The sequence below is a fragment of the Passer montanus genome, unplaced genomic scaffold (genome assembly GCF_014805655.1).
Source record: "Passer montanus isolate IOZ18808 unplaced genomic scaffold, ASM1480565v1 scaffold51, whole genome shotgun sequence".
Taxonomy (NCBI): domain Eukaryota; kingdom Metazoa; phylum Chordata; class Aves; order Passeriformes; family Passeridae; genus Passer; species Passer montanus.
In genome coordinates this window covers 2,490,531-2,517,507 of record NW_024370041.1, presented here as the reverse complement: position 1 = coordinate 2,517,507, position 26,977 = coordinate 2,490,531, and the positions used below count along the sequence as shown (strand labels likewise).

The following is a 26,977-nucleotide window of genomic DNA, read 5'->3' as shown; positions in this document are numbered from 1 at the left end:
TACAGGTTCTAACCTCAAAGACTCCTCAAAAAAAAAAAAAAAAATAAAACACCAAAATTCCCAGGGAACAGAAATTATTTTTCATTCTTTGTAATAAAGCTATTAAGGCTGCTAAATCCTAACACCAAACTGCTGCTGTACAGGGTCAACAAGATTTACACCACCTTCACTGGACTGACACAATCTCAACAGATCCTTCTGGTCCTTAATTTAACAACAAAATATGGAAAACCCCATGTACGTAAAATAAATTTTGATTTTTAAAAAATCCCACCAAACTAAAATACAAATTAAAATGGAAAATATCCATCATAGTCAGGGTTTAGTTTAGGCACCAGAACTTTGTAAAAAGATTATAACTGCCATATTTGATCCAGGTATGTCTGTGGAGGTACCCATGTCCCATGTATTCTCCTCTTCACACTGAGACATTCTAGTTTGATTTAAAATACTTCATAAGCTTGTCTGGCAAATTTCAACACACAGTGTCTTCCATATGAGTTAGAGAAGTTTCCTGAGGCACCACTTGATCTTCCATCTGTATGCAGAAACAAACCTGACAGTCATTGTTCTCTATGAGGTATATGTGTAGCTAATTGTAAAAAGGCAAATGAAAGGGGATATTGAATTTTTGACAGTGTGTCTACCTCAAACTAGCAGAATAAAATTTAAAAAGAAAATATTTAGGTTCTATATGAGGAAATAAAAACCTCAAAACCCTCTCTTGAGAAAAATAATATCTCTTATTAAGTTTTGGAAATGAAGGAAAGACTTTTGACTATAGCACCTGGACTTGTAACACAGGGGCTCAGTTTCTAGGTTCTGTACAAACTTCTTTTGGGACCTCAGGCAAGTTCTCTCACTCAGTAAAATGGGACAAGGACTGTCACTCATTATTTTCTGTACAGTTAACTTACCCTGTAACATCATATGGGTGAGGTCTATTTCTTGCTACATGTTAGAAAAATGACCAGCACAAAATGTCTTTGCTTTCTGTTGGCACCTCTGAGCACTCTGACATAAATAAGGAATAATCCCCATGTATTAAAAGCTGCTTGGGAGAAAAAGAAAAAAAAATTGGCTGATGGGGACAAGATAGGAATTAAAAAAAAAAAAAGACCAATTCAGAGGCAGAAAAGGTCGAGTTTATAGCTGAGAACAGGCAGTAGATTCCTGGGATCTTTCTATCCTGGCAGATCCCCTTTCCTCAATCCCTCACTGAGGGTCTATGGTATCACCTGCCCCTTTTTCACTCAATGGACCCAAGTGTCTGCTGCTGTTTTCTCTGCTGCTGGTCACCATGGGAGAGGTGTGAAAGGGCACGAAGAAGATAATTCCATAAACCTTATTCTCCCATGGTGTAAATCTTGGATCCTGAAAAAAAAATACATGCAAGGTTTTTCCCACAGATATAAAGCAGATTTCAAAACTGGGGAATCTAATTCAACCTTGCCACATTCCCAAGCAAATGGGCAATTCAGGTTAGACCAAAGCTCAAGGGACTGCATGAGGCAGCTTTTCATCAACACTTCTGGCCATCACAGCACCACACTTCAAATTAAGGTCTGCAAAAGCCTCCACTTCATAAACCTCTATCAGGTTCTTCACATCATACCAAACTGCAAGTGACAGAGAGATGTAAGTGGAGAGGGAGGGAGGAGAGTAATGCACTAAGGAAATCAGAGGCTGTGCACAACTGACACAAGCACTAAATATTTACCTCCATTTAAAAACTTTGGCTATTTTCCTTTTCAGTCCTATCAAATCACCTTCCTAATCACACACACTTGTTATTTCTCCCCAAGGGCATGAACTCAGCTTGTAAAACACGTACTTGAGGAAAAGCAAAGTGTTGCTGGTGTGACGTGAATTGCTGTGGAAATGCTGCTCGGGGTCTGGCCCAAGGCAAGCTCGAGCCATGGGCTCATGGCAGTGCTGCAGGCACGAGCCTGAATACCACTCCTCTCTCCCTCTGTACCTTCTGAGTCAGCCCTAACCTTCCAGACCATCAGAACCCACACTTCACTCATCTCCTAAAACACGAGAATTCTAATGAAAACCTCAGCTCAGCTGCTTTTACCAGAGCCTGAGATAAGCCACTTGAAATAAAGGGACTACTTTTTCAATTTGTATTACGTTATTTTTGCAAGGAAATTGTTTTAGCAGAAGCCACGCAAATGCTGAACCTTTTGCAAGCTGTGAAGATCCACAGGAACTGAAGAGGTTTTCTCCCATGACTGTTGCATTGTTTTACACAAGGAAGGATAACAGGAGGTCAAAAGCAATGCAGGAACAGGAGCCTTTGGCCAACTTAGTGTGCTGAGGACTAGGAAGTCCCAATACAATTTGCTCTGCATTATACAGAGTCATACAGACTCTTTTCAGTGTCCCAAATCCTGCTCCACCCCATCAACAGTGGCACATTGTCTCTAGAGTAAGAAAAAATTGCTTTAAAATGTTTCACCCTGGCCAAAATGTTAAACCAGGCTTCCTTCCACCATTTAAAGCTCACTGTAAAAAAAAGCCCCCACCTCACTGCAAAGATAAAATCCAGAAAAAAGTCTTTGAATTATCTAACATCCAAGATAGAAAGAAGCAGAAATAAACTGCTCTGTCTCAAGAATTAGACATAGAAATTAACATTTTAAATATTGTAAAATAGTCTTCCTGAGTTTAAGTGTGACCCTGCACTAATGACGTTCTTAGAAACCCCATTAAAGAACTGCAAAGTATTATTGTGGCAGCATTAATAGCTCCATTGTTGTAGCATAAATAACTGTGTGAAATAATTCCAGATGTAATGCAGATGGAAAGGAAGAGGGTGCCTCACACTCCTTCAGAACTGTATCTTTAGATGGCTCTTTCCAGCTGAAATTTCCCATTCTGTGTCCCAGCAGTGGAGGTCTGCAGTGCCTTACACACTGGAAATGCTAAAATGAAGCCCACAATGAATAATAGCGCTTTTGTTTCAAACATTCCCATGGTTTCTTTTGAGATCTCTCTGTCCCCCTTCACAGATTCTATATTTTGCTGACTTTTCCTTATATTTAAACGTCAGCCAGCAAGGAATTGGCAACAATTGTGGGACAATTGCTTCTTCTCATCTCCCTCTTGCTGGGGATTAAAAAAAACGAGAAAAAAGGATTTAAAGAGATAGCCTGTGTGAAGTGGTGAAGCAAGCTGCACAGTTTTGGAAAGCATGAATCACAGAATCATAGGTCAGCCTGGATTGAAGGGGACCTTAAAGAGCAACTCCATCTATCCCTATTCAGCCCTCCCACCATCCTCTGTGGATGAAAAATCATGGCCAGAGAAAAATCACAGCCAGAGAAAAATCAGGCTTCTGCTCTGGAGGGGGGGACACCCTGATTAGACGCCCCTCCTCCCTCTGTGAGTGGTCAGAGGTGATGCTTCATCTCCACCATGCACCAGGCACTCGGATCAGCATAAAGGAGAAGGGATGAGAACCAAAAGACCTGGGAGCCAGACTAGCAGGAATCACTCACTGCACAGAAGAGAGATGAAAAGCTGGCACAGGGATCTCTGCCACCTTAGACTCCATGGTAGGAACTTGGTCCCTTTGTAATCTTTCACACAAAACTCCCTGGCACAAACTGTCTGGCTTATTCGCTTTCCTAACTTATTCTCTTCCATCTTTCCTAATGCCAGTGAAAGCCCAAGAGTCCCAAGAAACAGCTTTGCCATTGCTTTAACATGAGCGCGCTGCTTGCACACAGGAATGAGAATTTAGCCTGGAGACATAAACCCAAATATACAGCTGTGTATGGTATGCTGAAAACTAACCCAGCACAGAGAGCTGCTTTTATGGGCAGGATTTGTTTTTCCAAATGGGATTTATTTAAAAGAAAATTGAATGGTTATAAAGAGCTCACTCTAACAATAACACAGAAAATGAATCCAGTGTTCACTGCCGGCTTTGCTTCACAGTACAATCCAGACAGAGAAATCTTCTTTAGAGGGTCCTGGCTGCAATGACCTGCCCTGCAGAGCAGCCCTTGGGGAAAACAGCTGTCTAAAAACTGGGGATCTGCTAATGACTGAAATAAAGGCAGGAATTTCACTGGGGGAGGGTGCTGCAACGACAGTGTGAGGAAGTGACTATGAGAACACCCTGTTTCAATAAACCTTTTTCATATCAATAGCATGGCAAGGCTCTAGGAGACACACAGGACTCTGCTCTCCAGGAAACTGTTGGCACATTCCCCATTTCACCATCTTCATAAGGGCCAGGACTCCTTAAGTCCAAAAATGTCTCAGCTTCCCTTGGTGCTCCAGCCAGTATAAAACCTCCTCTGAACAGCCTTGTTTCAATTTTAATGGTAACTTCTATGGATACCACAGAAATTTTTATCAATAAACTCCTGATGGTTTAGGTGTCAGCGTAGGGTGTCCATAACTTTCCCCACTGAGTCCCTTAAAAAGAAGGACTCAGGACCTTTTACCAACACTCTCTTGAAACCCTCTTCTCTGCCTGCTTTTCCCAGTGCAGGACAATGTGCTGTTGCTTCCTTTGTCCTGATTGTCTCCTTCAGTATGTGTCCCAACAGGTCACTACACCCAGTCACAGCAGTTTATCTGACTGACTGAAGAACAGAAACAAAAATGGTTCAGAGCTGTGCCAAAGAAGGCTTAAACTGGACATCAAGGAGGGTTTCTCTACCAAGAGGTTGGTCAAACACTGGAACAGGCTTTCCAGAGAGGCAGCCAATGCCCAAACTTGCCAGTGTTCTAGGAGATGCTCTCAACAATATTTTAGCTTTTGGTCAGCCCTGAATTGATCAGGCACTTGGACTAGATTGTTGGTGTAGGTCCCTTCCAATCAAAATAGCCTATTCTATTCTAAAAATATTTAGCCACAACCATTAATGCTTCTGATTCCACTTGATTCAGAATTCCAAATCTACTTCAGTGACTAATTAGAGAGACCATCTGATGTCTTTCATCTGGGGCACATCAAAGACCTTCCTTCTCCAATTAGGCACTGGTCTCCATCCAGTCCTGTCCAGGACAGTGAGCCATGCACTGTTGCACAGATGTTTTCAAGTCACAAAGCAGAGCGGGTGTGGGGACAGCTTTTACAGCTCTTACTGGAAACCTATTAAGGTCATGATATTGAGAAAGAGCACAATATGGCCTTCATATTTTAAGCTTTGGAAATATCAACCCCGGAGCTGAAAGATTATTTATACTGGAAGCTGACTACTAGGCAGCTGCCAGGGCAGAGCTAATCAGGAGACTGACTGGTCTATTAACCCTGACATATTCCCCAGCCCATCATCTCCCCCTGGCCTTCCATGGCTGCTTCACACACAAACCAAGAAGTTCTGATGAAACACCACTTTTTTAACCCGTCCCAACTAAATCCATGCAGGGAATACACATCTGGTTATTTAGCTCTTATAGACAGAAATCTAGAAACATGCATCAGTCCTGGGAGAACCTTTCCAGACTCTCCAAGAGCTTCAAGAGCCTTTCCTTCCTAGAGAGACATCAACTTTCCAGTACTTCCCGCAGATGCTCTAGTTTTAATCCAAATTAACTACCAGCATATCACTGCCCAAGATCCCACTCACATTTCAAGAACACTGAAGCATCCTTTCCTTCTCCTGCACTCCAATACTCAGCAACCACCCTGCACCTGAACTAGCAGCCTCCACTGCCTCTATCTCACATTACCAAAGCTCCATCTTTTCCCCAGCAAACCTTGAGGAAAGATGTCCTGATTAAAGGTAAGCCTGAAGCCCCATGAAAGATGTCCTGATTAAAGGTAAGCTTGAAGCCCCTTCCTAACACAAAATTTACCAGACTCCACTCTCCTTTATACATACATACATATATGTATATATTTATCCTTATTATATTTATATTTATTTTTATCTGTGTAAGTTGACTGTCCTCAAGTTGTGTTAGGGGAGGTTAAGACTGGACATTAGAAAAAATTTCTTCACCACAAGGGTGGTCAAGAACTGGAACAGAGTTATTACTTAGACTCAATAATCTTAAAAGTATTTTCCAACCTAGGCACTTTCATTATTCCAGTTTGGAGAAAAGAAGGCTGAGGAGCAACTCTAGAGCTTCCTGAGGAGGGGAAGTGGAGAGGAAAGAGCTGAGCTCTTCTACCTGGTATCCACTGCCAGGATGTGGGAATGGATCCAAGCTGCACCAGGGGAAGTTTAGATTAAACACTAGGAAGCATTTTTTACCCAAGATGTTCAAACACTGGAGCAGGCTTTCCAGAGTAGTGGTTGATGCCCTGGGCCTGTCAGTGCTGGAGACATTTGGACAATGCCCTTAGCAGCACACATTAACTTGGTCATCCCTGAATTCCTCAGATGATCATTGCAGGTCCCATGCAACTGAAGTAATCTGTTCTATTATATGCTATTCTATTCTGGTACATTATGCAACATGAAAATTAAACAGGGTGTATGAATTATATGACAGAAGCAGATTTCTGAGACTGCTGTAGACAACTTGCAAGTTAATGTTTCTTTTACGATTACATTGGCGCATTTGCTGAGAAATCCACTGTTACCCACTGCTAAGGAAACCTTGTCAAACAGCTACCAGTGTTAAAAAGAGGAATTTCCCTTACTTAACCTTTTGAGGAACAAGAGGTTAACAGAAAAGGTAAATTGTAAATCTTTCCAATTTAGAAAGTGGGACCATTTCAGCAATATTTTCAAGGAAATCTACAGCCAGGGTGTTCCCAGAATTAAAATGGAAAACCTGACACCTTTAATAATTTCCTGCCACTGTATAGCTGTCAGCATTGCATGGATTCTATCAACCCAAAAATTAAGTTTCAAGGTTAGGAAACCTTTGCATTCATACGCTTTTGGGTTGTTTTTTGTACAGTTTTCTTCCCTCTGCAGCCCCAAGATACCTGGCTGAGGAAAGGCAGCACTGTGGGTTTTTTACGGGTTCTTCCTTTCTCCATAAAACAGGATGCAATAAAGATCTGAACAGAGGACTTTTGGACCACTCCCATAGCTCAAATAAGTTTCCCTTCATGTCAAGTCAAGAGACACAACTTTCACTGGGGCTGTGAAGAAGCAAAGTGTGGCTGCAATTAAATCCAGATGCCAAAACAAAAACCAGAGCTCCTCGAGGATGAACACAGTCCCTCTAGGGGTACATGTGTGTCGTGTATAAGACCCAGGTAGAAAGCAATAACCAGTGGCACACACGGTTAAATGGTCTGCTTAAATACAAGAACCAGGATTAAAATCCAGGTTTTTAACTCCTTACCACATGTCCAACATGTGCCACCCCTGTCCCTGGGTTAATGTGCTGACCATAATTCAGATTATGAAGGACTGAGGTGAAGTTACGTTATGCTGGGTTCATACCACTCACGGATGCACACAGCTTTTACCAGCCTATCAGCCTAGATAAACCTTTAATGAAAATTGAGATTTCTCTATTTCTTGGCCTCTTCCTCACTTCTAAATCGAAGTCAACTCAGCATCACCAAGATCACAATAAGCATTGACAGTCATTAGCAAGGAAAAAGCTCCTAGATTTTTACTTCTCTTTTCTGTGTATTACAGAAAAAAAAAAAAAAAAAAAAGCTGGTTTTCCTCTCCAGAGGTGTTCTAGGGCATATTATCAGCTTATTTAATCACTCTGAAGATGCTCACATGCCTGTGTCTCAGCCAGAGATGCTCAGGATACCAGAGCACTGTAAGTTATTTTTTGATCACTTTTAATAACAAAAGCAGTCTAACATCATAAACACTACCCAAAAAGCACTCCAAAGCACATAAATCACTGAGAGGAGAAAAGCAGCAGATCTAAGAGGAAGGGAGCTCACAGGAAAAGAAGCGACTACGACTACAGAAAATGTTTTATGGTGCTCTTAATTATTTCACCCCCACAATCCCCTATTTTTTTACTTTTTTTTTTTTTTTTTTTTTTTTTTTCACAACAGAGAGAGCATTTGAGACAGGAGCAGGCATTTGGTTCAGCTGTCCACTCTCAGCCCTGCAAAACCACAGGGCACTCTCTGTATTCCCACCTCCACCGTGCCGGGGAATGACATCAGCCCTGCTCCAGAGAGCTGGCGGGCCAACAAAAATAACTGTTACTGACCAAGAGCGCTGTTGCAAGGAATATTTTTGGAACTGTACTCTGCATTCCTCCGAGTCCCCTGCTTCCTAGTCCAAACATATCATGGCCTAAAAATTCCTCACATTTTCTATGCAGTGTTTCCTTTGGGCTCGCACAATGGGGCAGTTCTTCTGCTCAGCAGCACTAGTGTTCTGGAAAGGAGAAGGGGAAAAAGAAAAGACTGCAGCACTAAATAACCCTAATGGCAACCACAAGGGCCACAGTGTTATTTTTAGGTCAGAAAAATGATGCAGAAGGAAACAGAGTCACCTCAGAGTTACCTTCCCCTGGCCTTTAGTGAACAAAAGTCCAAAGAATTTGGTTATTTCTTCCATGTGGTGGTAAGGGGACTCACCTATGTTTGTGGTGAAGACTCAGCAATTTAGTGGCGTTTTGCATGGAAGAAGGAGGCCAGGAGGATGTGGCATCTCCCTCTAACAGCACCTCCAGGACTGGGCAGAGGAAACAGAGACCCAAAGCCTCCTCAGCTCCATGCTCAGCCTCCTCATCACTGCAAGAGGCACAAAGCAACAGAGCAAGTTCTAGGTTGTGTACAGACTGTGCAGATGGTATCATCTTCCCAGGGGAGAATAAGAGGGTGGTAAAACACACCCCAACATCTCACCCAAGTGACACTTTATGATCCCTTCCACTCCCACATCTGTCAGTGTATTGGCATAAGGTCATTTTGGAAATGACCAAACAAAGGAGCTGAGCAGAATGTGCACAACTACACATTCCAGCCTAGGCCAAGTATTGGAAAAAACCTTTTATTCCTTCTTCATACGCATTTCTACCATTCCTTTTCTCCTTCACTGGAAGAATGCAATTTTCCTTATTATCAAGGTAAAAGTCATGGCTGATCTTGCAGGGGGAAGTCACATCTACCTTCCAGTCCATGTTCTTCTCCAGCCCTGTCACAAGCACCATAACTTGCCCAGTCTTGGAACAAATTTCTATTTGAACAGAAACAGGCTACTAAACAACATGTGCTTCACTGGCCAATACTTTGTTTCCTTTTTTAGCTGCCTAGATAAGAAAAACAATGCAGAGAAAAAAACTAATAGAAGGCATAAAGAGGTCACTTATTCTACCAGTGTTCTGCACAAAGTTTAGAAACTTCCTCTACCTTTTAGTACCTCTTACTCCACCAGTCCTTGATCAACTTTATCTCTTCAGACTCTAAAGGCTGGGACTTGCCTTCTGCTGTGCCCTAATCTCCCCATGCATAGCTGGGCCTGGAAGCAAGTGTGTTTTAAAAATAATTGTTTTAAATTGTTTTAAATCATTTTTTAAAGTATTTGAATTCACTGCATGTTCACAAACAGACCACTTGCCATGAAAAACTGTTTTCAAACAGAGGGAGAGTAAAGCAAATTCACTCTTTGGGGTGTTATAACTGAGAGACGAGGAATGGGCTGGGGAAATTAGTATTTAGGTGGAACTAATTAGCAACAACTAAAAGCTAAATGACAATGTAACCCACAGCCCCCTTGTGGGATATTCTAAAATGGCTGTGTATATCTGAAACATTTCAAGGACTTTCATTATCTGCTTGGTCTACCATTTTCACAGCTCAGATAAATCAGTATTTTCTACCACAACCTGCAGCTTGGTGCCCTGCAGAATAATTCCCCAGCCATACGTTCCAGAGATACAGAAGCACACAAAATATGATCTCTTTTACTAGGCTAATAAAAATCAGAAAGTGCACTGTATAAATTTTATAGACCTCAAAGGTCTATCTTCTATAGGAAAAAACTGGGACTCCAGGCTACTGTTGGGCACCATAACACAGAGAAAAGTATTTACCAGATGCTTTGGAAAACCCACCAGACAGAAGTCACCAGCAAAGCAAAATAACACAACTGTAAACTCACCTGAATCTTTCCTCTCTGAGGAGCTCTTTCGCATTTCAGTTTCCACTTGCAGATTAACACTTGCAGAGCCACAAGGGGAAAAAAGGGCCAACCAGCAAGGAAAATACCTCTGCCTCTTGGAGCCTACCCCGAGCAGGCAACTCTATACGAGGAAACTGCAAAGTGCCAGGGCTCTGCACCGCCGTGCTGAGCCCGCTCTGCATCCTGAGAGGGGTCACAGCTCCCTCCAGCTCAGCCGGGCTGGGGCCGCTCCAAGGAGAGAAGGCTCCATACAGAACGTCCCGCTGGTTCCCTAGGGTGATTCAGGGAACCTGCCTGTGATCCCTTCCCAAAACACACCAGCCCTTGAGGTGCCACAGTGACACTGAGAGCTCTGGGGTATGGCAAGCACAGCCCACACGGAGCTGGAACCAGGAGATGGGAAACCCAAATGCCTCCTGAAAACTCACTTCCAAGCCAAGATGGTCTCCACATGGATACAGCCTCTCCACAAAGTGAGGGGAGAAAATTGAAAGATTCATGCAATTTTTTTCCCTAGGGAAACCAAAGTGCTGAGTTGATGCTTTTATAAAGCTGAATGATTGGGCAAAAGGTGGGAAGAATAATCCATTGACTGTCAGATTGGTGAAAGTGGGAAGACACTGAACATCTGTTGCAAAGGAAGATGTGTAATTGTTGTGACTGGCTTCCATTTATGTAATTTGCAACTAATTTAGGAGTTAGGCCCAAATTCATTAGCTGATTTTCTATGTTTCTGAAAAATGAACAAACAAAATCCCTCTCTGGATTTGTAGAATGGAGGGAGACTTCAATAACTTTGTCAGGTTTGGGGGAAACAGAGAGAGAAGTATTGAGACAAAGTTCCTCAAGTGAGATTGACCTAAACAATCTGAAGTATTCTGAATAGAAAAGACAGAGGGTCACACATCCAGCTTAGCCCAAGTTAGTGAGATGAGGAATCCATTCCCACAGTCTAGTGGAAAAAACCAGTGGGTGTCTTCAGCCCAGCTTTAGTCCTAGTTTCAGTGCTAAAAGACAGAACAAATTGATCTGGCTCATGACTTTGACATTTGCTCTGCTATCAGCATCAGCTCTATCTGATAGGATGACACTGCTTAAGCTGTGGTAGCCAGAGGAAATCCAATGCTAAGGAAATGGACATTCATTTAATGTTTATCTAGGATCAGCTCCACCAATGAATTCCAGATGTTGGCTTTAATTGTCGCATTCTGGTATGTTTAAGCAGCAGGAGTTCGTAAGGCCGATTTGTAAATCAATCTGGCAGACTCATACTGAATCCCATCTCTGCCAGCTTTTCTAAGTCAGGGGATGCTCTTAAAATGTTAAGTACTTAATGTGTCTGCAATGCAAAAAGGAGGAAAGATTTTTTTTTAAAAAGTCCCTCCCTTAATGTTTTTTTCTTTTGCTCCTTCTGTCCTTCATTTCCTTCCTGAAAAACTGCAAGACTTGCCATTCCCTTTAAATGAGTCCAATGAATTTCCAGATGAATCCTAAAGCTAAGGAGGGCAGGTACCAGGATGCAGTCCTGCAACACAGGTGGGGCACCCTGCCCATCATTCACATACGTTCCTTCTGAGTAACTCCATCAATTTCCCACCACAGCCAATGGCAACTGCATGCATGGACTACATCCAACTGCAGCATTCCTGATATTTGAGCCTCCAGTTTTCATAAACTGGAAAAAAAAATCGATTACTGCAACCTTGGGACTGTCTCAGTTCTCAGCTTCTGTATTCTTCTAGCTTGTGTTTAACTGTTACAGCTCATATCCAGAGGTGGTACACAAATGGCTTTCCTATTCTGAATCCCAAAGCATCATATGAGCTCCAGTCAGACATCAGCAAACCTAGCAGTGGTTTTGTTCTCAGCATGACTTCACACATCAGCTGAATGTGCTAGACTATTGTTAGGGGATTACTTATTGCCACAGCCAACTTACCAGTCAGGCCTTGCTTGCAGGAGAGGAAGCTATTCTAAAAAATAGCTTTTAAGTACCATGTCCCTACTGACTAGGGCAGAGACACTACAGCTCATTAAAACTGCTTTTGAAACCCATTTTCTCAATTTCCTTTCAAAACACCTGCTTCTGAGAAAGCACCTCAGTATTCAACACATGTGAACCCTACTTACATTTTCCCAGGAATGTGTGCTTAGTACACACATTTTTCAAGAAGTGTCACTGGATGGTTAGGTAAGGTTTCAAAGCTTTCAGCAATGGCAATATTCATCCCATGGAAGTTCATGGGAATTCTTCAAAAGGGGTTGACTCAGCCTCGGCTGACTGCTTTTGAAAAACTCCCCTTTATCTGCTATCTTTGATGGTCCCAGAGATAAAATGCTGAAAGTTCAGTTTACCATCCTCCTTTAACACTACAGGCCTCTAAGTGGGGTCCACTTCTCCCCTCAGTAAGAACATGAAAAGCGTTTCACTCACGGCCTGAGCCATACTATATTTGAAGAGAGGCTTGAGAAAAGCAGTGGCCAAAAATCCACCTACTACTCAGAGCAGAGACCAAAGCATCAGCAAAGAGTTGGCCCTATCATCTCCCCTTAGCCATGGTTTAGCATTTGAGGCTGGAGAAAAGAATCCCACTGCATTACAATAGCAGATCCCCCAATACAGGCCGGGTGAAGTAAAGAGTCTTGAAAATACCTTCCAAGTCCATGGGGCTATAAACGAGCAAAGCCCAAAAGCAACAACATCCACAAAAGTTAAATCATTATCATTGCACATCCTGCAGAGTGCTGGGATGGCACCAGGTGTCATGTCACATCTGCAATACAAAAAAGCAAGTCAGAACTCCATATGGGAATAAACAAACTAGTGGTTTCTCCACAGGAAACAGGCTCCCTGTACCAAGTGTCATAAAAGCTGGTACAGAGCTCCAGGGAGATAGTTGTCAGTAAAATACTCTAAAAAAAGATTACAGCAGAACTAACAGGAATGACATGCAGGCATCTTGTTGACTTTTATTCCTCATGTCTGTAACTATTTCTGTGGTCCACAGAATATGAGAAAATATTAATAGATTTGGCCCAAAACACAGAAGAGTGCCTTGTGCAAATACGAGGTGGGAAGGATCTAGTGAAACTTTTAGAGTTTCCCCTTCAGGATATGCCAAGGATATGACATGGCTTTGGAGGAACAGAGGTGTTGTCACAGGATCTGCAGTATTCCCTCCCTTGCTGAAGATGCTGAAGGGTGGCAAAAATGTCCCTTGTGAGCAGCCCAGTGTGCAGCCCATCCTCCTGATAACTGTGGAGCTTTGAATACAATCAGTGACAAAAATTCTGAAGAAAAGTTAACAGAGGTCAAACAAACGAATAGCAATAGCCCCATACAATGCACAATTTGTGTATTTAAGATTTAACAGGTTAATTCATAGTTGAACATGTCCATGATGCAGCTTTTGCCTAGAACAAGGATAAAAAGTACCCAAATCATTCCTTGTGAAGGGACATGAGATACACACGAGCTCTGACAGTACTGAGGATGTTCAGTGGCCAAATTCAACTCTCATGTAATTCTACCCATCTACCCCAGAAAGATGTTGCTTTTTTGTCTGTTTATCATGGCAAGGTCTCAAGGGACCACCACAAAATTCTCTGTAATTATCCAAGGACAGAGCACCCAGAAAACAACACAATCTTTTTGAAGGTCACACAGGCATGTTTTTACAATGGTCTTGGTCAGAGTTTCTCAGACACCTCCCTCGAGGCTCTGAAAACCATCCCAGAGGAAAGGGGGTGATGGAGTCCCTACAGATGAGGCCAGTGTGAGCAGGACACAGTTCCAATGCCAGGAGCATGCTCAGCACCTTGCTCGCATTTCAAATCAAAGACAGACCAGCTCAAAATTCACCATCAACACTTTCAGTTCCCAGAAGTAAAGGCTGCTGCATCTTCCAAACCTCCTTGAAGGAAAGGGATTAACAAAACCACACTCAAACCAAAGCAGCTCACAAGACACCTTGGCTGACACAACTCTCTTGATGCTGTTGCCACAAATTTCTCCTGGGTTGGAGTTTCTCCTGCCAAAGAACACTCCAGGGCTACCAGGAAGAGCTGCAGTGGGCTTGCAGTTGTCAGGAGACACTGCAAACAGAGCACAAACACTGGGCTGTGCTGGGGACTGGGGAGGCGTCGTTCTTCTCCTCCATGAGATTCCTGGGATTGTTCAGCAGGGAATCCCAGCCTGCATCTGAAGTGGATCCAAGTCCCCCAGTTCCCTACCAGTGACCAAGGAGGACTGCCACCAGTTCTCCTCTCTCCTGCCAGCTGCACATTCAACAAAGGTGAGACGAAGAGCTTTGTCTACTTCAGCGCAAAGGTCACTGTAATTTTTTCCAGCTTGAAAAAAACCCAACATAAAACCAACATGCCAGGTCGCATCGCTTCTCTTTAAGAAGAGAAACATTCAATATTGGACTAAAGACAACTCAATGAAGAATTTGGTGGTGGTGCTTTTCCAAATCAAAAGAGTTTCGCAATGGAGGATTCAATGCCAAATATTTCAAAGCCTTTTGTTGACAATCAAGCAGAAAATGGATTCAACTCAATAGTTCAAATGACTTGACAACATTTTTCAGAGAAACAATGAACTGGAAGAAAAAAAAGCCATGAAAGTCCTATGTATCATTTCAATTGTGTGATAAACTCAGAATTAGTGGTTTGGTTGGCAAGAAGAGATCAGAAAACCATCCACATTCTGCATTTTTTGCTCTATAACCTAACAGCCTTCAGTGTGTCTGTAAGAACTTTACATACACACACAGAAACAAACATATCTGAAGCAAGATCAAAGAAAAGAAGAGAAGAAAAGAAGGAACACATCAACTGCCTTTGTTGCACTGGATCATTGCAATGGAAAATAAAATAATTTGTTTCCCTTTAATTTACATGAAATATTTTCTGTAGACGCCTGTTAATAATTTAGCTTGATATTAAACAACAGCATTGTTTTCACTGTTTGTCTCCCTATTGTTCTGTCACTTGCTGTAATTTAAAACAACTCAGAAAAATCACAGACACATGCATTGTGTAGAGGACAGATGTGCTGACCTACACAGCACTTTAACAGTGCAAAGTGTGTTTATGTCCTTTGCTTTTTGCTGCATATTAAAAGAAGGTTTTCTTTAAAACATTATCTCTAGAGCTGAAAAATACATAATGGGAGTAGAAAGTGAAGGGATAAATTCTGTGTTATCTGATTCCTTTTACTGCTTATTTCTCCCCTCTTTTCCTTGGCTTCGGTGCGAGGAACAGGTTCCATCCCGCCAGAGCAACCAGAATAAAACTGACATTTTATGAGTGGAAACAGTCCAAGGATGGTGGCTTATGCTCTTAACAGCCTGACATCTCAACCTCTGAAAGCAGCAGTGGTGCTGCTTCCAGTGGCTGCAGAACACCTTAAAAAGCAGCACAAACTGACAATGAAAATAAACTACGGTTGCCGCACTGCTGGAGTCTGGCAGCCCTTAACAAATACAGCAGCGTCTGGGTGTTAAAATACATAAATCTGTCATCATTACCAGGCTAAGGGGTCGTCATCCTATTCTCAAAATAAAAGAACTGTGCATAATCAGTAGGGCAGGGAGTTCAGAACAAAGTACGCCTTTTACAAACTCTCAACTGCTGATAGATGGATGTTTGCAAGGGACTTAATGTCTTTAACAGGGTACGTTTAAGAAGGAGTGTAGGTTTCAGAACTCCTGGGATTAGTACTTTTTTTTTCCTCTTCTTTTCCAATTTTATTGCCAAGAAGTGTATAATGTAAACACTCAGGTCTTCTCACTATGAAACCCACATTATTATAAAGAAGGAAGAATCAAAGCCTTCCAGCACAATGATATTATTCACAAAGGACAACACAGAATATGTTCCTCCTCTCATCGAACAAAAATAAATTGGATTTTAAAATACGTCTGTAAACTAATTTTCAGCAGTTTTGTTGATTTTTATTTTCCTTTTTTCATCTTTTTCTTGATGTGGATGCCAAAGACAGCACAGGAAAGGCAGAGAACCAGACCCTACAGGAATGTAAAAATACAGCTCCTCAGCAGCCATACATTTTAACAGGCAACATACCTACATGCATGGATCAAGAGGCAGCATGTGAGCAATTGGTGCTGTGTACGTGCACTTACACATAAAAAAGCAGTCTCCAAAAACAACATTCAAGCTACACCAGTTATAAACTGGTCCAACTTGGCACTGCTCACTCTATAATAAATATTCTTCACTGTGCTTTAATTTACAAGTGTGCCTTTTGGGTATTTCTGAGTTAACTGATACCAAAGGGAAAATCTGGCTAAAACCCCACTATCTGTGGTATTTACTGTGCAAACTGAGGACAGCAGAGCTGTGTGGTGGCACAGGGGAATGGGGCATGGTGCTCTGGCACAGACCTCCTGGAGACACTGTGCCCACAAAGCTCAACTCAGCTTCAGTGGTCTTCTGAGAGGCCATGCTAAATCCCTTACTCCCAGCCTTCAGCAAGAAGCAGAGGGAGGAGCACAGCTTCCAAGGAAAAACTGTCAGGAATAGGGGAGGACAGCAGTAGTTGTAGGGAAGTTAACAGACAGACCCTACTACTTGGAGAAGATGTCATCTTGGATGCTTGGCAAAGTGGTAGATATCTCAAAGCTGCTGATGGCCAGGCCTGCAATTAGCTTGATGGCTTCTCATTAGTTGGGGTGCTAGTAATTAAAAGACTCCTAACTACTATTCTGCAGCCAGAGCAAACCTTGATTTGGAATCTAGACCACTTCTGGAAAGCCTGCCTTCCACACACATAGAGATCACCAGCCTGGAGCAGGGACTGCCTTGGCTTTACTCAGGAACACAGATATTTCTCAGCATTGTGGATATGCAGATGTGGACAAATCTCTGTCTGAGCACATCAGCACTGCACTGTCAACAGAGAAATTCCACCCACTGCCCATATGGAGGATTGCACCAAGACAGCTCTGATTAATAAAGTCAGAGGCAAGAGACATTTTTAGCCTCAGACAAACTGACGAGAAAAACCCAACATGAACACCACAAACTCGCTGGGATCAGAGGCTCTTTCTATTAATATCGTTTAACAGAAGGAAGCCATAAATTGCTCAGATCAAACACGGTTTTAATGTCAGCCTGCCTGGTATTGTGTGCTGCTTTCATTCCCAAACAATATTCATGCAGCAAGCAGAGCTGCAGCTTGCTATTTGCACGGGCATAGCAGCCACTACACACTCCGAAGCATCTGCAAAGGATTGTGGGCTAAATGCATCCATATGTCCTGCATGCCTGGGATTTACACTGGCTGCAGCCCTGGTTTGCCACAGTCTGCCACAGGATGGAGTATGGAGGGAAATTATATATCCATACATATATGTATGAATTTCATGCTTACATCCATGGAAAAAAAAGCTTTTCATTTCCTTTAAATTGTGAACAGGTGTTGTCACCTTCTTAGCTTGGCTTCTATGTTACAGCTTCATGAAGGGAAAAAAGAGATCTACCCGAAACAGTGAGGCTTTTGTTAGCCAGAACATGATGTATTGATAAGCATACTGTAAAGTTTGGTATAAAATCAAATGAAACTAATAAAACCGAACAAAGATCTTGTAAAAACTGTGGACATTATACAGCATTAGCACTGAGCTACATAATAGATCTAGACTTGGAAGAAACAAAACTGCTGCCCAGTTGTGGTATTTTCCAGCCTTTTACACCCGTTCACCAAAACCATCAGTCAAAACACTCAGTGTTACATTTTTGATCAGTCATTTTTAGGATAGTTACAGCTAATACTGGCACTCATATCATCACCTCTTTATGGAGCAGGCTTTTCAAGAACAAATTGTTATGGGCTGTTGTGACAGCTGTCTAGTGCAGCACTCATCAAAATGATGAAAACTAGTGAAATTGTTTCTCTGTAGCAATGCAGCAATAGTCATACCTTTTCATTTCAGCATATTTCTTTCTCCTTCTTTCCCTTCCCAGGACAATGAACATTTTACAGCTGTATATATTGGACAGGGAGTTTGTCGGACTCTGAGCTGGATCTCTCAAATGAGGAAGAAGTGAGGAACCGCTGAAGCTCAGTGGGTAGGAACACTGACTGGTTTTAGATTTCTTTTCACATGCTTGTGCTGTCCCTGAGCAGCACCAAGCTTGGCCAGGGTGTGTGTCTTTATGCCTACGCTAATAAACACTGAGAAGGAAGAGCCCTTGCTTGGGTGAAGGCATCATTAGTCAACGATGAGTCACTTCCAGTGGAAAAGGAGCTTCACTTCCAAGTGAACAGCTTTTAGCTATGAGTTTGCATCAAAACATGAAAATATACACAGTTCACTGACTCCTCTATTCACTGAGATCTATTCATGCCCATTTCCAGTCTCCTCCCACAGGCTGGCATGAAGGATTCCCTCACCTGGCAACACCAGTAAGGCAGCTCTTGCTATTCTACCTACAACTCCACAGAGGGTGACACGGTGGCACCTCATCACACGTTGACAAGAAGTCCTTGTGCAATAATTCCAATGGCTGGGTTTTGGGAAGGCTCCCCCTTCTGCCCAGCTCCCAAAGGCCCAAACCAATCTGAGCTTTAATTAGCACCACAACCATTACTAAGCATCAGTGGCTATGGCCAGATCCTCATCTGGTGTTAATCACCCTGCGTGTGCACGGGAGGCCACCAACGTAGATCCAGCTGCTGGATTGGGGCCTTAACAAACTAAACACAAACTTTGTAACTGTTTATTGTCACAAGGAACTCTTCATTTCCATACAACAACTGACTAATCATCATTAGCCTTGATTATATGTCCTGTGATTGTGTTAATGGTCCCACGCTGGATGGACTGCCCTCTGCACTTCATGTTGCAGTAAATGCACTAAAGACATTTTGCTAACTCCATACCATGGTCAGCACAGGCTACACCAGCTTGTTCTCAAATGCAAAAACTGCATATTTCCTCCCTTTATGTTTGAAGTGTTGACTTATTTCAATTTTTGCTTAGCATTAGCAGACCCTTGGAGCACACATTGCTGACTCAGGGTTGATTCACATCTTCTTGCTGAGCAAATCTCTCTCTGGTCCCCAGAGTTTCTTAAGAGGCCAAAACCCAAACATAAATGAATTTGTCATGCCTTTCCAAGATGGCTGGTGGCACCTGACTCTGGGTAGAAATGTTTTCTCAGCTTTTGCACTGTAAATGAGTTCTGAGACACGGATTGATGACTTCATTGCAGAAGTGTAATGCAAACCATGTTTTACTGTACTTGTTTTTGTTTTTTTTCACACAGTATTTTCTACTACTACAAGGAGAAAAAAGAATGTAAGAATAAATATCCATTCAGACAAGGCCATGAATTTTTTCAGGATACTTATGCTGACTGTTTAAAAAAAATTGTTATTTTAATGCAAATTTTTCACACATGCCTGTTATCAAAGAGAGCTGTCTTTGGACAAGCTGTAAAAAAGCATAAAATAGCAGTTGGCTCAGCAGGAAAAAGCTACTTTAAAGATAAATCATCTCATGTCAGGGCAGATTCTTGAAGCAATCAATTGCAATAGACAGACAGCAGACATTTAACAGCAAATTTGATTTGTCTGAAAGTGAGATGTAGCTCAAATTCTGAACAGCCCATCAGTGGTTTAGGAAAACAAGCTGCATTTTTCCTCCTGCTCTCTGTATCAAAACTTTACTACTCTACAGCCCAAATGGGGCCAAATGACTGGGTCCCTCAGAGGGCCAGGACCAGAGGGGGATATGAACTGGATAGATGACGAATTCTTCACCAAACTATTCCTCAAAAAACAAAAAAAAAAACCCTCAAAAAAACCCCAAAATAACAAAATAAACAACTGCAGCGGTCAGAGATATAGGGCAAGAAAAAGAAATTCGGGAGAAGCTGTTTCTTGAACTTGCATGTTGATTATTTTTTGTGCTGAGATGCACCCAAGCAAGATGGGTCCTTGGCAGTTTACAAACACCAAGTCAAGCAAGAAGGTGACAGCCCCAAGCTCTTGCTGCTGCCTTTTTTTTTTCCCCCTTTGCTACAGAAAGCAGTAAGAAACATGGATGCAGATGTGAAAATAGAGACAGTTTGATCTTTCATCACCTGGTTGAGCAACTGATGCAAGAAGTATTTACTGGCAGCACCTGTAGCAATAGCCCCACATGTTGTAATGCTGGCACACCTTGCAGGATTTGGCCTACAACACTTCTGCAAGTGAAAAGTCCTCTGTGTTGTGTATCAGTGAAAGAGGTCATTATGTTACTGCATAAATATTTACCTATAGTTTTCCTACAGCTGTTCACAAACAATTTTCCCTTCAGAGAATGTCCAGACTCCTGGAACTCGAACTCCTGGAACTCGAACTGTTTATTATTGCAAGAGAGAGCAGTAATGGAGGTCCTCCAGCACTTCCATGTTAGAATACTTTGTTTTCTCAGTTATTTTTGAGTCAGGAAAAGCTCACCCATTTGGGCTAAGTTTTCCCAGGGAGGGCCTGATGGCTGGAGTGTGGCTCCATGTGTGCAAACTCACAGTTTGGCCAAGCTGGCCACAGCTCGACAGAGGCTTCAGTTACACCACCACCTGCTAATTTTTTTCTGCAGAACATGCCTCCCTTCAGCACACAAGGTGGACAGTTTTCAAGTAAGGAGTAGCTATTCAGCACTTTCTTTCTTCCTCTTTGGCCTTAAGTTTCCTTTTAGAGCACACTGGCAAGGAATTTTTTAATTATGCAGTAAAGAAACCGCAGGTTTCAACCAACCAGCTATAAATTAAATAAAGTTACTTTTCACACCTTTAGAATTAATTCAGTTGAGGAAAAAAAGATAAGATTTAATAGGCATCATTGTAAATATAATTTTTGGGGAAGGTATAGCACATTTGTTTTGATGAGCCACGCATAATTCTCCAAAATAAGGAACCATTGTACTTAATAACTGCAATGTAATTAAATACTGATTAAAGTTCCTCTTCCAGCATTTGTAAATCCGTCTGCAGTGTAATTGGCATCCCAAATCTTGTGGTGAGCCACAAAAACTATTAAGGATAGCTAAGAGAGGAAATTGTAGTTTTGACTTATATTGGTAATCTGCTTTTACTGGCTTACATTTCATGCAGGCTGTATTAGAGCAAGATTCCTTGGATCTCTGGGATCCAGGCCCTGCAGCCTGAGAAGATGGGGAAATAAGCAGGGCAGAAACCAATTGCTACCATCTGTGTTGGCAAAGCCTTTATTTGAGAATGATGATCAAAACCCCAGAATAAGAGAAGATTCACTTCCAAAACAGCAGCTAGGAAGATGCAAGATTAGGAGGGAAAGACTTTAGTATGTGTTATGAAGTAGGAATAGTCTTTTAGGGAGAGATTTAAGAGGTTTAGACTCTCAACTCTCAATTCAGCTCCTATTTTATGTGGTCTTGGCCTAATCACCAGGTCTCTCTTTATCTCAGTTACCCTCTGTAAAATCACTGTAATCCGTCTCATCTGCACTTTCATTCTGAGGGGTTCTCCAGCCAGGCAAGCTGTCCTGCCTCCAGACATGCAGAGGCACACCTAAGTCTGTTCTGCTCATTCACTGAGCTGGCTGGTGGCAAACAGGATCTGTCCTGAAGCCACAAAGGGACATTCAAACAGCCTTATAGCTGAATTATTAAATCTCACAGTGTCCAGCCAGGGAGCTCATCTCTGCCACATCTGCTGAATCCCCCAGTGTTGGAGAACCCACTTTTTATTCCTTTGTACAACATCCCAGATTTTTGCTGGTTCTCTGTACTCTCGTGGAATACAGTGGCTAGTAAAAGTTAAGATTAGTAAGAGTTACACAGCACTGAAAGCAGGCAGAGAGGTTGGATACTGCTGAATTCACTCACAGGTCTCTGTAGGATTTGGCTAAACCATCACCTTATTCTGCTGCAGCCTCCATGTAAACAACACAGGGGTGACAGTTCCTCACTTGCCAGTGCTGTGGCAGAGCTCAGTTAGAGTTATATAGCGTAACTCCAAAACCTTTCAATCAGCTACTGAATATTTTCCAGATATTATTGATTAAATTTCCAGAATGCTCTCATGTCAAATGAATTATATTCTTTTAAGTCCTAGTGTTCCATTAATCATTTAATGCATTTCTAGATCTAATAATATCTTAACCACCTTGCCCATGTCTGACACCTGTGTGGTTTTACATGTTTGGTGTTAGCAGTAAAGCTGGAATAAGAGGGATTTTTCTCCTTTGAAGGAGTGGGAAAATAGAGAAGCCATATGGTTCAAAAAGCCTAATGAAGTTTTGTGCTTTCCAGAGCACAAACAAAACAGCTCCATCAATTTGATCTCCGTCATCAAAACTGACATGCAGTTGGTTTTAAAACACTGCCTCCTTCTCAAAAACCAACAAGGGATTGATTTTCTCTCAACCAAAAGTATTTTTCACCAAGACGAACACGAGCATCTGGTCATTGCATTAAATGTCTGGGTCCTTTGAAAGAGCAAGTCAGTGATACCTTGTGTTTACTTGCAGAGCTTGACAAGAAAGACACAAGGGGAACATTTGTTTTCAGGGGAAACTGCTCCAGTGAAAAGCAATCGGTTTGAAACGCTACATGAACACAACTGTACCACTAGAGACAGGGGATGTAAGTAATCCATCAGAAATGGTCTGAGCAACAAGAATGCACAAGGGCACACTGGGAGACGAGGAAAGAGGGTGCAAAATAGTATAAAGAAGGACTGGGTTTAGCCAGTATTTACAACAAGGATGCGTGGAAATGAATGATACTTCAGCCCATACGTCTGACACAGATTTAGGTTAAAGTTACCCTTTTCTTGGCACTTGGGGATCAATATTTGTTTGCATAGGGCTCAATCTCACACCCACAGAGGCCAGTTGGATTTTGCCATTTCCTTCCATAGACGCCTGATGAAGCTCTAAATAACTAGTGTTTCTGCCCAGGGCTTTTCAGTGCCAAATATAATTAATACCATTGTTCTTAACACAATTATATTTGATAATCCAATTTCCCTGAGCACTGAATTGGAGTTTTTGTCCCAATCTTTCCTGAATTCTAGTCCAACATTTACCCTGTGCCTCCTGGCTTTTTATTTTCATTTGCTTCTGTTGTGCTACCAAGAATAGGCAGAGCCTTCTTTGACTTACAGATACCTTGACGCCTCTACCCTGGAATAATGGGATCTGGCTTGAGCTTTATAGAAGGTAGACAATGACACAAGAGATCAAAGACTTTGGCAACTTCCACATAGTGCAAAAGCACAAGCTGGCCTGAAGCAGTCTCCTATAGCATTCATTTTTCCACCGCCAAGAGTCTGAAGTCTGTATAGACATGACTCTGTAAGACTATTTCCACTTCCCCCTGTTTGTTCAGTATAGCAGAGAGAAGTGGATGAATGTGGCTAAGAAAGAGGTGAAAGGAAAACCAAATCCTCAAACTATGTAAACTATAAGATGACTTTTGCAACTCTATCCCACTGATGCTACAGGAATCACCAAAGGGTTTCCCTCACAGAAGCATCTCTTTCCAGATGAGATATTTACATTCTGGTCCCTTTTTTATACTGGCTGTGCAGCAAAATGCATTTTCCAAGAATCACCCTGTTATCAGGTGATAATCCTCCATCAAGAAGCACCAAGTGTCTGCTACATGCCCTGAGCCCACAGCAGTTCCCCCTCCTGCTGCAAACAGGAAAAAGGAGAAATAGAACAAAACCAGGCCAAGAGCCAACCAGTAGGCAGCTGGAAATTGCCCTAAACTCTGTTCTCATTCCCACCATCTCAGAGAAACAGAACTTTGTAGACCAGATGCTCAGGACGCTGATCAGGCAAAAGGTGAGCAAGATATCTGATCTCACCCCCTGCTTTGTAACCCTCCTTGGCTGCCTCAACATCCTCAAACACACTGAGTTTCACCCAGCTTTTTTCCTTCTCCCAGTCAAGCACCAATGAGCACATTTCTGTGGCGGCCCCTGCAGAGGAATCTCTGATTACTCAGAGAAATACCTCTGGGAGTCTTTGGGAATGCTCAGCCCAGCAAGTGGCCCCGAAATCTCATTGCTGGGCCAAGCAAGCCTTTTGAAAATGGTCAAAAGCATTGCCAGTGAACCCACGACCACTGAGACAGCATCTGAAGCTTTTTTAATCCTGCCTCCACCAAGATTTCTCAGGAGCTGAGCATCCCTGGGTTACATGCCAGCTCAGAGCTTTGTTTCAACCCAGATATTATTATTCCTGAAGACTCCATGCTTTACAACAGCTCAGCACATGGATCTCCCCGCTGTGTGTTTTCATATGGGTGCTCCAACATTTGTTTTGAGAGCTATCCTGTTCCAACAGCAAACATAAAGATCAGTGTGACCTCTCCTTATCACACAGCCTTTCCTGTGTGGAATTCATTGTGATCTGGACCCCAGTGGCTATTGCATCATTTCTGTTTACGTGTAACCTTTGGCACTCTGCAATCTTATCTGCCTGCAGCCGGCTGCGGCAGAAGATGCGCAGCAGCACAGCCAGCTCTGGCAATCCTCAAACACTGGAAGGGGCCAGCTAAGAGTGGAGGTCGGTGAATGATTAGCAGAGCAAACCTGCCATCACTGACAGCTACATGGAAATCAGCCCTGTGGCCCCAGAGCAGGCGAGGCCTGGCTCTGCCCAGCCCCGCTCACCGATGACGATGAGCGTGTAGTTGACGTTGGTGCTGCCGAAGCCGTTGGTGGCTTTGCAGATGTAGGTCCCCGCATCCTCACTCTCCACCTCCTTGATTTTCAGCCCTTGCTGGAGGATCCTGAACCTCGTCCAGCCGCTGTGGATGGTCCGTCCGTCCTTCATCCACATGGTGAGGGGCGGGGGGTCGCCTTCCACTGGGCACAGGAGCTTGATGGTCCTGCCCAGCCTCACGGACTGGCGGTGAATCACTTTATCGGCGATCCTTGGGGGGCCTAGGAAAGAGCAGAGACAGGAACAGCTGTTATGACTTTTCTGTTACGACTTTTGCCAGTGACACAGCACTGATTCAAAGCCGAGTCATCAATCCGGCCATTACACTGACTGCTGTACAGAATAGAAGGTGCTTACCAAAAATCACTGACAACCAAAGCTGAAAATGTCAGCAGTTACAGAGGGATACAGCAAGACCTGAAGCTGTAGCTTTGCAGCTCACACTAACCCACCAGGGAAGCCTGGTTCTGAGGCTCTATTGCTTTTCCAAAATTTCCGGCATATTCTTGTCACAAGAAGGAGCCCAACACACAAACTTTCCTGGTGTGTTTGGTAAAGAAACTGTAGTTGTTTTAAACTTAACACCTATTCTGAAGGTAAAATTAGTAACAGGAGTGGTACTTCCAACAAAACACTGCCCCACACCCCCCAAATGTTTTAATTCTTTCATGTTGTATGTACAGTAATTCCCTTTAATAGTCACCAGATGGGCTTTATCTGAGACACATAAGCCTGCAGTTGTTGAACACAGACCATTCATTGGGTAGTGCTTCAATAAAAGCACAGCTTCATGTTAACATTGCTTACAGTCCAAATTCCAAAAGAGGGTATTTTTATAAATTTCCTTAGCAACCCTGCCGGTTTGACCCACTTGACAAATATTTGCTCTTTGTAAAAGGTGATAATTTCATACAAAAGAGAGTGTCCCTGGAATATCTGACTAAAAACACTGTTTGCTACATGATAACAGGATGCACTTGGACAGGCCAACAATCAGAAAAAAGAAGTGATAAAGGCTCCAACAGTGGGAATGCTCCCACAGCTGAATTCCAACTGAAATTCCTTCCCAAGGCTCTGAAAAGTTGGGAGAATTTTTCCTGCATCTGCCTTTTTTGCCTTTTCATTAATTGCACAAGTTCTCTACACAGATTGCAATAGCAGTGCTCTTCCCAGAATAGTCTATTAATGGGTGTGATAATAAGTGCCCTGTTCTTGCACAAGGACAAAATGTTTTGCTAAGGATTGCTGATGCTGAGTTGCACCCAAAACCCACAAGATATTTGTGGGGTTTGGAACTGTTCCCTCATATTTTACTCCTGTTCCTGATGTTTTGCAGGACTGGACCCACAGGGGATAAACTACAGAGCTCATATTTGCACTTCCTCGTGACTAATTCGTATTATTCCAAAGTCTGCTTGATTTTTCCTCAGCATGACTGAGGCAGCACATACAGTCCAGCTCCTGAATGACTCCAGAGCTGCTGTTGCAGTTACTCATGCTGAATTGCACCCATGAATTCTGCAGCTTTGCTGGTGAAAAGAAATGCTGCTCAAGCTGAGAACAGAGTGGTGATCTAGCTTGAAATTGATTAAAAGAGTTTAACTAAGAGGCTGGTTAAATCAATGGTCTTAGACACACTCAGATTCTGATGAACTCCTAATGACCCAAAGTAAGGACCTTGAGAGCACTTATTCTGAAAAAGTCAGAGATAACAAAAATAACAAAGAAGGCAAAGATAACACCACACCTTCACATCTTCTGCAGTCACCTGTGGGAGATCTTGGAGGTGATGGTATCCTCCAATGCTCCAAGGGAACTGGCAAAACACCATGAGAAATCCTGCCTGCCCAGGTGTTTCTAAAAATTCCAAGCCACCCTTAGGATCTTCACCTGTGAGATTTCCAACCATCTCCATGGATGGAAAGATAACCCTAAGACCTTTTGAATGCTGGTCTGACACAAATTGCATTGCTGAATATTTTAAAGTGAAAATCCACCCACGAAGAGGGGCTATGTAGGTTGACTTTGATAAGGCAGAATTCACAAACATTGGGTGAGAATCTGCCCCCACATTCTGCTACGTTTCCCTACATGGAGCCCTCACTCAGTGCAAAGGAGCAGAAATGCCCAGACAAGTCCACAGCCTTGTTGAAATTCTGGGTTGGCCCTTGGAGAGGTTCTTTCTGACTCAGAGCCCTATCAAACCAAGTCA

General features: G+C 42.7%; 1 protein-coding gene across 1 annotated transcript in view; it reads right to left on the bottom strand.

Moving 5' to 3' along the window:
* Positions 1-26,977, bottom strand: part of FGFRL1 (fibroblast growth factor receptor like 1) — a 166,984-nt gene that overhangs the window by 61,129 nt on the left and 78,878 nt on the right. Inside the window, exon 3 of the mRNA XM_039723820.1 lies at positions 24,714-24,986. Coding sequence (XP_039579754.1) covers positions 24,714-24,986 — 273 coding nt within the window. The remainder of the gene's footprint in view (positions 1-24,713; positions 24,987-26,977) is intronic.